The sequence below is a fragment of the Phacochoerus africanus genome, chromosome 15, assembly GCF_016906955.1.
Source record: "Phacochoerus africanus isolate WHEZ1 chromosome 15, ROS_Pafr_v1, whole genome shotgun sequence".
Taxonomy (NCBI): domain Eukaryota; kingdom Metazoa; phylum Chordata; class Mammalia; order Artiodactyla; family Suidae; genus Phacochoerus; species Phacochoerus africanus.
This window is the reverse complement of record NC_062558.1, coordinates 111,035,532-111,046,700: the sequence shown is the minus strand read 5'-3', so window position 1 is coordinate 111,046,700 and position 11,169 is coordinate 111,035,532. Positions and strand designations below refer to the sequence as shown.

At 56.5% G+C, this 11,169-nt stretch overlaps 1 protein-coding gene across 1 annotated transcript; it reads right to left on the bottom strand.

Moving 5' to 3' along the window:
* Positions 1-5,454: 5,454 nt before the first annotated feature.
* On the bottom strand, positions 5,455-9,086 carry NKX2-3 (NK2 homeobox 3). Its single transcript, XM_047762255.1, has 2 exons — positions 8,507-9,086; positions 5,455-6,975 (listed from the first exon to the last, which is right to left on the bottom strand). The coding sequence occupies exons 1-2, from the start codon at positions 8,865-8,867 to the stop codon at positions 6,233-6,235; spliced, it is 1,104 nt and encodes a 367-aa protein (XP_047618211.1). The 5' UTR covers positions 8,868-9,086; the 3' UTR covers positions 5,455-6,232.
* Positions 9,087-11,169: the final 2,083 nt, after the last annotated feature.

Here is an 11,169-nt window from a genome sequence, read left to right as displayed (position 1 = left end):
GGGCAGCACAGATGGGGACATTCCCATCACTGCAGCAAGTTCTACTGGATACTGTTTTAGAATGTTTGTAGCATCATGACTCCCAACAGCCCCAAACTAGACACTACACAAACGCTGCCCATCAAGAGCAAGATGGATAAATCAATTGTGGCACAGTCACACAAGCGAACAATCTAAACTAAAGCAACGCACAACCTAGGACACACAATATAGTTAAGTATCACAAATGAGCAAAGCCAGGCGCCTAAGAGTATACACTGTGATTCCGTGTACATAATGTTCCGAACCAGGCAGAACTAATCTATCCTGTTAGAAGCCAGGATAGTGGCTACCCCTGGCGGTAGTGACAAGGAGGGAGGGAGCCTGACGGGACGTGGGGTGGCGGTAGGGGGCTGGTACCGTTTTGTTTGTTCACCTGGGCGGTGTTCACAGGGAGCATTCGGTTTATGGAGATTTCCGTGAGCTGTACGTATTCCTGGGTGTATTTCATACTTCAATAAATTTTCTAAACACCCTTTTGGAGAACTTTGCTATTAAACGTCTAGGTTAAACCTGCAGTCTAGGTTTTAGGGGGAGGCGTCTTTTCCATAAAGCAAGCGTAGTTTTGAGGTCAGCGCCCCCTTCCCACCCCAGGCCTCCCGGACTCTGCCCAGCGGCCTTAAGGACTCACCGAACCCTCCGCCGAGCGTCCTACCTCCATGCCGCGCGCTGGGCCTGGCTCCGCGCCCGGGTCGCGACCGTCCAGACGGCTGGCTCTTCCAGTCCGGACTCTCACCCCGAGAGCTGGCCAAGCTCTGCCGAGGCTCGCCGGCGCGCTCCCTGCCCGGGCGGCTCGGACCGCCCCAGGCCCGTCTGAGACGCGGCGCCCGGCCCCGCGGCACCTGCGCCTCCCGCGGAGGTTCCGAGGCTCCTCCGGTTCCTGCGGCGCCGGGCTGCCGCGGAGCAATGAACGCTGGTCACCGATAGTCCGCTGTTCTTCTCGGGCTCGGGCCCCTCGAGCTGTGAGAAGGCGCCGGGGACGTCCCCTCTGGACCCCGAACCAGAAAGCGAAGGAGGAGGAGGCCGCGACGGAGGCCTTGAACCAGCCCGCCTCCTGCACGCGCCGTTCTCCAGCCGAGCGCCCGCCCACTCGGCCCCACCCGGCGGAGCTGTGCCGGCCCAGGTCACCCAGGCGGCACCCGGGACGCGCGGGGCTCCGGACCCCAAGAGGCCCTACCGAGAGGGCCTGGAATTTACTTCCCCCTCCCCCACCCCACCCCCCACCCCCACTCCCACCCCCACCCCCACCCCCGACCCTTTCTTCCCTGCAGCGATGGGTTGGAGGGGATTCTCATCTCTGCCTGGAAACCTCCTCTCACCTTCCCCTTTGGTCGAATTCCCCAGATCCAGGCCTCTGAGAAGTTTGCCAGTCCCTCAGACCCCGCCGGGTGCCCCCCTGCGCCTGGCTTACCAACAGTAGCTCCGACCCACCTCTTCGGTGTCGAGCTCCCACAGTGATGGGGTTCCAAATCCTCGGGGCCGCCGGACTCTCCCTGCACACCTGGGGCTGCCCCAAAGGCAGAATATAGTCCCGCCCTCTTCGGTTATACACAGTGCCTAGCACCAGCCTGGCTTGTAACATGGATGCAATGCCTAATGCATACCAGACACTAGAGCTGCTTTTACATGGATCATCGCATTTAATTTTCAAAGCCAAGGTGATTGGCACATGAACATTTACATATGTAAACATTCATTGAGTTGTACACAATATTTGTGTGTTTTGCTATAAGAGGGAAAAAAAACTTATGAGAGGTGTGATAAGCATACCCATTTTACACAGGAGGAAACTGAGGTTCAGAGTGCTCCTAATTTACTCAAGTCCTCTACTGCTGATTGTGGAGATGCTAAAATTGGAATGGACGTAGCATGAGTCCACAGTCATCCTCTTAACCCCTCAAGATTAGGCTCCGCAGGGTAAAAAAAAAAAAAATGCTGGCCTTCTAGAGCCTATTCCACCTGCCCCACTAGTAGTGCCTACCGACTCCTTAAGTCCAAGGCGACACCAGTCATTGGGAGGGGTGGGTTTATCTACTCATTCATGGAAGCAAGGAGGGTTTGAACAAGACGTGATGTCTGAAATCACATAGTCCATCTTTTTATCTCCATTAGAGCTCAGAAACCAGAGCCCTAAGGGACAACTTACTTTACCTGTTCAAAGTCTCATGGGACATTAACAAGTTTGTCTGTATTTTACAGTTCCTCCTGACTCACAGGACAATCGGTGAAGCATTAGTTTGAGCCTGGGAGAGAGTCTTTTTTCCTGAAGAAGCAGCTCAAGGAAGAGGTAGCTGTTAGTCAGGTTTTTTCATCCTCAGATGTGTTTTCATCCTCAGACAGCCAAGGCACTGGAACACTAGCAACTGAGCAGTACGGAAATCCTTCAGAGATGAGAGCTATTTATACCAAGAGATTGCAGGATCTGGGGAAGGATAGGGAGCAAGGAGGAGGCTGGTCTAGACGGGCTTTAAGTATCCAGAGACACGCAAACGACACAGAAGCCAACCCATAGAACCAGCGTTGTTTCCTCTATGAGAATCACATGCCTCTTTTCCATAACAGGAGGGGATGGATGCAGAGTAAAGGAAGATTAATGTGGGCCAGGAGGAAGCCAAGCAAGGAAGGTGGGGATCCGGTGCTGGGGAGCACTTCGAGGCCATGGCCCAGCAGGATACAGATGAGGAGGGAGAAAAAGGAGTTGCTTACTTAGGAAACCCCCAGTGGAGCAAGGGAGTCTGCTCCCCAGCCTTGGGCTCTTAGTGCACCAGCGCTGAAATCCCATCTTGGAAATGAGCGCTCAGTGCCAGGCAGCATCTTGATCAGGACAAACCATACGCCTCACCTAGTAAAAGTAGGGAAAGTTGAATTGGGTCCCAGTTGCAGGTCTCAGATTTATCAACCCCACTTTTCACCCCTCCCGCCCCCCCCTCCCCGCCGCCCCACACTTCCGTATCCCTGCGTCTTTCCCAACCCTAAGCTTTGTGTCCTCCTGTCAAGGTCATCACCAAGTAAGTTCTCAGCCTCTTTTTCTTGAGGTTTTGAGAGGTAGGGCAAGGGGCAAAAATCCTTTGAGGGAAGTCGTGTCTCCAGGTGGTACCACGGGGTACCTAAGATGGGACCTTCATCTGGGATTGGGATGGGTTGCACATCTTCTGAGGATGATTTCAGGTGTTCCTGCTCTGCCCAGTTGGGCCAAGAGTCTTGATCCGCAGCTCCCTTGCAGCCAGCACCCAATGCCAAAGTTCCACACCACCAGGGCCATCGGCATTGAGAAAGGCGATGCTGAAGGAGCCTAGCCCTATGATCTGCTATTTGTCCTAGAGGGAAAAGATGCCAACCTGGTCCCCTATGGCCTCACTAGACCCTCATGTGGAAGGAGAGAGACAAATAAATCTTTGCATGACATGATGTTGGGATATTGGAAAGTACCTAAGACTCTGGTGGCACATATGAGGGAGTGATTACCCCTACTTGGGTGGTTCAGGAAAAATGCTTGGCCTTGAAGGAGGAGCAAGAGTTCATCAGAAAGATGGGGGTGTTAAGGCATCCAGATGGACGGGAGGACAAGTGCAGAAACATGGAGGCTGAAACGGCCAAGTGCTGCTTGGACTGGCTTCCTTTTTTTTCATTCAGGCATCAGCTTAGATCTAATTTCTTCTCTACTCAAAAAGAACACTCTCTCAAGTACCTGATTCTATTTCTTTTTAGAATTTACTACATATTTTCGCATTTATTTGTTAGTTGTCTCCCCGCCATACACACCCCTTCAAATAAACTTCCTAAGCCTGCTGACACTGGTTTTTTCACTGTCCCCAGCTACCAGAACAGTAAAGTGAACATATATTAGCAGTATCAGTATCCGTTTTTTTGAATGAATGGATGAATGAATCCTTCGCGGCTACAGACAGTGAGAAACGTATTAGAAAACAAGAATTTCCTCCCGGTCCTTAGCCCAAACACCTCAGGGGAAGATGACAGCTCCAGAGAAAGGGCTCTCCAGGAAGGGGGTTTGGGGCCTCATGGTGGTGAAAGCGGTGGTGGGAGGTGGTGTCCCAACTCCCGGGCGGGCGCCTTGAGAGGAGGGAACTGGCGGTGAGGAGCTGAAGGACCAGCAATCTGGTGCACTAACTCACTCCCAGCTCTGGGGTCTTTCTGCTTCCAGAGAGGCAAGGGGAGGGCGGGTCTTCGTCCCCCAGGCGCCGCCTTTTCAGCCGCCCGCTAGGTCCTTTGGACGTGTCCAAGCCTCATCCTGGGCGGTCAGTGGGTTTTGGTGGATTCCCTTGCCTGTCGGCCTCCCTCTCTCCCTTCCTCTTTTTTTTCCTTCTCCTCCTCCGAGGCTCTGCAGCTCTCCCGCCCGGCGGCCCCCGCAGCAACCTAGCAGCCCCCGCCCCCTCCAGTAAGGGCGAAATTGCTAAACTTGTAGCAATAATGACCCTGCATTCAGGCCGCCGACTCCCGCTGAACGTCTCCGCGCCCCGGCCCGCTCGGCCTAATCAGCGCGCCCCTCCCTGCTGCCCGCCCAGCCCCCGTTCCCCTTTGCCGCCCCCTCCCCCAGAGCACAAAAGTGGGGAACAAAACCCCCGCGCATTTCTCCGTCCCTCTGTTGAGCAGACTGCTGCACAAAGCCCCCGCTCTGAGAAGCAATGGGGAGCTCGGGGGGGACGTCAATCCCGACGCGCTGGGGTTTTTGTTCGCGCAGGGGACTTCGCCTTCCTACCACACCTTTTGTTCGGGACTCCAATAAAAAGCCATTCTTTCCGCACCTTCCCGGCCCGGAGCCGCCTTTCAGCGGGGCCAGGCCCCACAATGGCGCGGCGCTCTGAGGCCTCCCCATTCACCCGCCTTGGCACGCTCACAATCGGCCGTGTGGCAGCACAGGCCTCGCACAGGCATTCTCCGCAAGTGACAAGGAGCCGCATAAAGCCGCGGCCGCCGGGGGAGAAGGGAGGGGAGAACAGGACCGCGGCGGGGCGCAGCGCCCCCGGGCGCGCAGGAAGCCCGGGCGGTGGCCGAAGATGGAGCCGCCTTTGCGCCGCCAAAGGCTAGGTCTGGGGCCGAGGTCTCATTTTCCTTGGTGACCGTCGAGGTGGAGCAGAGTCCAAGCCTTGATCCAACGCAGTCCCAGATACTAGCCCTAGCATCTGGGTGAAACTTGAGGGGATTACTATAAAGCTCAGGTCCCCCAAAGGCCCTGAGTCTCCGACCTGTCCTCCCTACCAGCAGTAAAGAGAAATGAATGAACAAAGCCTTGGAGAGCAGACTTTCACCCTGGGGACTGAGGAAGGGGAGAAGACCAAGCCTACGACCGCCCTGCGGGAATTACTTTCCCTTGCACCTCTTTCCCCTCCCTGCCTGCCCTGTTAAGAATCCCTTCTCACTTTTATGGGCTAAACAAAGTCTGTAGCCGGCCAACGGTTTGAAAATATTGCACCTTGTTTATTGACTCCTGTAGTGTATGGCAGCGGGTGTGTACATGGCATGTGGATATATATATATTATATATGTGATGAATACAGAATATGAAACAGAAAGGAAACCCGGTAACACCTCCGGTGGGCCATCAGGTCCCGGATTTGTTCAAACCCCCCAACTTTTGATCTCGCTCCGCTGGTTTTTCTCGCAGAGTCTACGCCCCCTGACAATCCGGAGATCCAGGTCGAGGTATCTGTTGCAGAGAGCAGGCAGTTGGGAAAAGGAAAATGGACTGTGGTGTGGCGCGCCGGCCCGCAAAGAGGGCAGAGGGTCGGTAAGACCTGGGGATCTCTCAAGTCACGACGCCCATTTTTCTCTCCTTCATTTTAATTTTTGTCCTTGGGTTCTCCGCCAGCGCTTCGCAGAGGCTGCGGGAAGGCCGAGGGAGAGAAACTCTTCTCTAGGAGAACCGAGCTGCAGCCAGAGTCAGTCCCAACCTCTCACACTCCTTTCGGGGCTAGGCTCGGGGCCATCATCCTCCCGGCAACTGGCCAGTGTTTCTGCCTCAGAGAGAGTCTCCGTGACCGCTCCTGGGCATCCTCTTCGCCCCTGAGCCCCCTTCCCCAGGCCTCGCGTGGGGCCTTGGGGAACGAGACATATACATATATATTTATATTTTTAACGAGGGGACTTGGCCCTTCCTGGGATCCAGCCTTTCTCGCGCTTTAGTCCCGTGGCGCCAGGCTGCTGTGAGGGGCCCACCGCTTGACCTGCCTGGTCCCTACCAGGCCCGGATGCCCTGCAAGGAGCCCTGCGCGCACGCGGCCCCGGCCGCCGCACCCTGGTGCAACGGCTGCGCGCCGCCGCCGCCACCGCCGCCGCCGAAGCCTCCCAGGTTGCTCACGTTCACAAAGGGGCCGCCTCCCGCCGCACTGCAGGCGGGCTGCATGGCTGAGGCTGCCGCAGAGGCCCCGCCACCACCGCCACCGCCTGCCGGGTACGCACAGCCATAGCTGCCGCTGTAGGCCGCCGCGGCGGCGGCTGCAGCGGCGGCGGCCGCAGCCGCAGCTGCCGAGTTCCCATAGCCGTAGGCGGGGAAGCTGTTGTAGGAGTAGGCGCCTGTACCCACGCTGTAGGGCGCGCCGTAGGCTGGCGTGCCGGGCGTGACGCAAGGCTTGCCATCCCGCACCAGCACCGGCACCGCCACGCGGCGCGGGGGCGGAGGGGGCGCGTGCCCACCCAGCTCCAGAGACTTGTCCTGCCGCTGTCTCTTGCACTTGTACCTGCGATTCTGGAACCAGATCTTCACCTGAGTGGACGTGAGTTTCAGGCTGCTGGCGAGGTGCTCGCGCTCCGGCGCAGACAGGTACCGCTGCTGCTTGAATCTGCGTTCCAGCTCGAAGACCTGGGCTTGCGAGAAGAGGACCCTAGGCTTCCGGCGGCTGCGTGGCTTCGGCCTCTCGCTCTCCTCCGCCGCCTTACAGTCTCCGGCCGCCTCCAGAGTCTTTTTCAGCTGGCAGCTTTCTGCGGAAGAAGCAAAACAACAGCGTCCCTCAGTTGTTCCCGGCCTCACGGCCGCTCCGGTCCCACAGCACTGTGGCCCCTTTTGCTGGCAGCGCGGAGCATGCGGTAATAACTGCCTCGACTTTGGGGAAAGTCTGTGGCTCCTGGAGCCTTGGAACCCTGCGATAGTCCAAGGCCCCTCAGAATACCTTTGGCGGGCAGAGGCACGTTCCATAGCGAGAGGTAGTTAGTGCGCATTTATTTAGAACTTGAACTCCTGCGGGAGATTACCCTGTTTTACACGTGCGAATCGACGTGCTAATGATTTTCAGGATGAAAGTTTGCAACTACATAACTACCCAGTATTTGCAAGCTCATATGCTTTACACTCCGTTCGTGAATGGCTGAAGGTGTGAGGCATACTGGTATTTGGGGGCCGGTATGCGTGAGTTGCGCCAAAAATCTTTCTGCGCAGAAATGTCTGAGTGTAACGTTCATGTAATGCCTAGGGACTATTTTTTACTTTTAAAAGCCTACAAACCTACAGCTAAATGTCTGCGTGAGGACATCTATGTTACCTTAGAGAGAAAAAGAAATTTGATTGACTGGCTAATTTAGACAGTTTCTTGTCGATTTTAGGCCCAGGGGAGCTGTCAGAGCATAGGCCTTGGCTTCCGCCACATCAAACCTCCTCTTGGGGAAAGAGGTTCTTTGGCTCTGCCTCTCTAAGAAACAAACAGGTCCTTGGAGGCTTTATTCAATTATCCTATTTTCCCTATCCAATTCACCCCCATCCTACTTGAGCTGCGGAGATCTAAGTTCCGCGCGTTTTTCACTCCGCCAAAGCCGCACAGCTGGGACACAAAGCAAAACGTTAAGAATTTTCAAAAAAGGGCAGTGGCTCAGGGGTTGAATGCGGTACTCCCTCAGAATAGACTGTATTCCCATGCACTCATCCACCCTCCCTTTCCTCTCTGCCGGGTGCCGTGGGTGCTGTGCGAGGACGTTGAATTCTAAGCGGAGAAGTTGAGGAAATCATTCAGCTGAACTCTACCGAAGTTCCTGTAACCGGCATATGCTAGGGACACTACCTGCTTGGACAGTCTTTTCCAAGAAGAAGGAGCGCCTGCCCTGGCCTCAGAAAACTTGTCTCACGCTAGAGGGAAAGTGGGAAAAGTTCAAGCTCGGTGCCCCTCCAGCTCTTGGGAAGATCAAAAATACCATGAGTTGTCAGCACCCAGCAGCTGAGCCCCCATTGCTTATCAGCATCAGGGCAGCAATAACTACTTTCCCTTCTCTCAGGGGCTGCATCGCCTCCCCCCTCTGGGGGGAGTAGTTGGTGGAGTCACCTCGTCCTTCTCTCCCTTTGCAGGGGCTCGGCTCCCTCCCAGGCACCTGCGCTTTACGGAGTTGTTGTTGACCAGGGACAGGAATGACCCCAGCCAAAGGTTAAAGGGGCGGGCAACCCTACTGGCAAGGTTTGTGGGCAGTTTGTGGGCATCCAGCCATTGCTCCAGATGTGCGGGTTTGTTTCCCTTCCCCTTCTACTCACTCTGGCTCCGGTCCCTCAAGACCTCTGGCTCTTCTTCTTGTTCCTTAGGCCCGCTGCAGGCGTCTCGCAGGACTGTGTGGACATAGCTCTGGGGGCAGAGCCCGGAATCCCCGTGGCCATCGGCTGTAGCTAGTGAGTTCAAGTAGGACAATTTCTCTCCCTCTTCCTCCTCGTCCTCTTCCCCTCCGTCAGAAAATTGCGTCCCGTCAGCGGTGGCCAGCGTGCAGGGCGCCGAGTGGAAGTGGTGCTCCAAGTCCGCCTGCAAGTGCGCACCGTGGAAGTGCTGTTGCTGCTGATGCTCCAGATTCAAAATGTCTTTGACTGAGAAAGGGGTGGAGGTGACCGGGCTTGGTAACATCATCAGAGCCACTTAATTGTCCAGTCCAAATACTCAATAAATCCCGGCGGGGGCGGGGAGGCAGCGCGGCGGCTCCAGCTCTCCTTCTGGACTCCGCCGCTGCTCCCGAGTCGGGCTTTTGACAGACGCGGTCCCGCTCCAGTCTAAATCGCCTCCATTGGCCTGGACGTGGGGGTCTGGGTTTTGTTACAGCCACTGCAGGGACTGGGGCCGGGGCTACGAAGCCTGAGGCCGGGGGTCCTGCGTCACGTCGGGGGCGGGGCTCTCGCCTAGGCCTCCCTCCCCATTGGCTCCAGCTCCAGTGGACCACGCCCCGCGCATCCACTGAGAGGGGGTGCTGTGGAGCTACCAGAAATAGACAAGGACTAGTATAGAGTCGCGAAGTCAGAGTCGCTGGGGAAGAGGCCGCACTGCCTGGGACCGGCAAACTACCGATTTCCACCCTGTCTGGCCGCATCTTCTCGGCCAAAGCCAATTCTGGGAGGTTTCCTGTCCGCGAACCAATTGCCAGGAAGGATAGCTCACGAGCTCGTTTTTTTTTTCTAGCTGCTGCGGGGGCAGGAAAACTTCCTGGCTTGTAAATACCCGGCACTGGGTCCCCACGGAGGGGGAATGTTTTATATATCTACGGATGGGCGACGCGTGCGTTCCCGCCTTGTTGACTTTGCTCAAGCTGTTCCCTCCACTCAGAATGTCTTCACCGCTCTTATCTCCATGAGTCAAAAGCTGTCCTTCAAGGCTCTGTTCAAATACCACCTCCTCCAAGAAAGCATCCCTTATCGCCCAGCCGGAAGTCATCTCTCTCGCATCTGAACTTGCAGCGCGTGTTAGAAAAGGACATGTGTCCCTTGTCACTTACCGCCTAGTACTGTAGATATATTGCTTGCCTGGTCTCCCCGGGTAAACTATGAGCCCTCCGAGGGCAGGGTCCCGGTTGCAGTTGCTCTTTCCTGTAGCTTTTCCAGCGACAGCACTAACCAGGTATGTGAGGGACAGAACAATGGAGTTATTGCTGAACTTTGTTGTCTTACAGCTCTTGGTTTGAATCCTGGCCTAGACAGTGTATGGCCTTGGGCGTTTCTAAGCGTCAATTTCTTTGTCTACAAAAAGACAGTAATACCTTATTCAGGGTTGTTACCAGGGATAAATGAGGCAAAACGCTCCAGGAGTTTAGTGCAGGGCCCGCGTGTTAATGCTCAGTACGTGTCAGCTACCACTATTCCACATCGGTGATCAAGCAGTGTTTGTTGACTGCATTGGTGATGACGTGACCGACCGGAGTGCCACGCACGGTGGGTAGTTTCATTAGGTCTTGAGAGCAGGATCTGTCTTCACATGGGAGGTGACCTAGCCGTAGAGTAGAGGCCGTCTTTTCCGCCTATTGAAATCCGGCGCCTGAGTCTAGGCCTTGACCCTCGCAGGCACCTTTCTAATTTCCCCAACCCACACGCCTTTTGGCGCCCTCCTGCGGCCCTGGTTGTTTTGTGGGCGAATCTATGGGGTCCCCTGAGATTCTGGAAACTCCGCACTGGTGGAGATCAGCTCCCCACACAAATAGAATTTAGCTTGTCACCACGTCTAGCCCAGTGAGGAGCAGCTGGCGCTGCTGTGAGGCCCACAGAAAAAAACCATGTGCAGTGTTGGCGTTGAAAAAAAAGGGGGGGGGGAGGGGAGGACTGGTTTGGCCTAACCGTGGCGCCCCTCAGCTGGCCCTAGCAGCCCCAAGCATTTTTTGGCTGTCAGCATGGAGGAGCTGGGGCAGCACGGGCCTAAGCTAGAAGGAGCAGGTGGAAGGTGCAGGGACCGTGGATAACGCCTCCGGGCGGCGGCAGACTCAGGATGGAAGTGAGGGCAGGAGCGGAGAGCTGTCAAGGGAGGGCCCCCGCAACAGCGGGAGCACTGGGTGCCCAAAGCTGAGATGAGAAGGAACAGCCAGTCGGGAGGGGGGAGAGGCGGGGCTGTTCCGGAGGGAGCGGAAATGGTGCGGGGAGTCAGCCCCTGGGGCCGCCCGGGGAGCTGGGATGCAGCGCGGGCCACGTGCGCCCGGCAGTACTTAGGTGGTGGCGGCCGGCAGGCGGTGGGGGAGACCTTCCGTGAACTGGCCTTTGCTCCGCCGAGACGACCACCCCTTAGCCGCAGGGGCGCCCGGTGTTTTTCTGCTTTGATTTCTGAGGCTACTGACGCCCCGAGCGGAGCCGGCGTCTCCAGACCAGGCCGTGGAGCTGCAGCGAGAAGAATGTGCCTGCTTTGGCTGTGGATCGCGAGCGCCCGGGCCGCAAAGATTCAGGGAGAGGTGGGGGTGAGT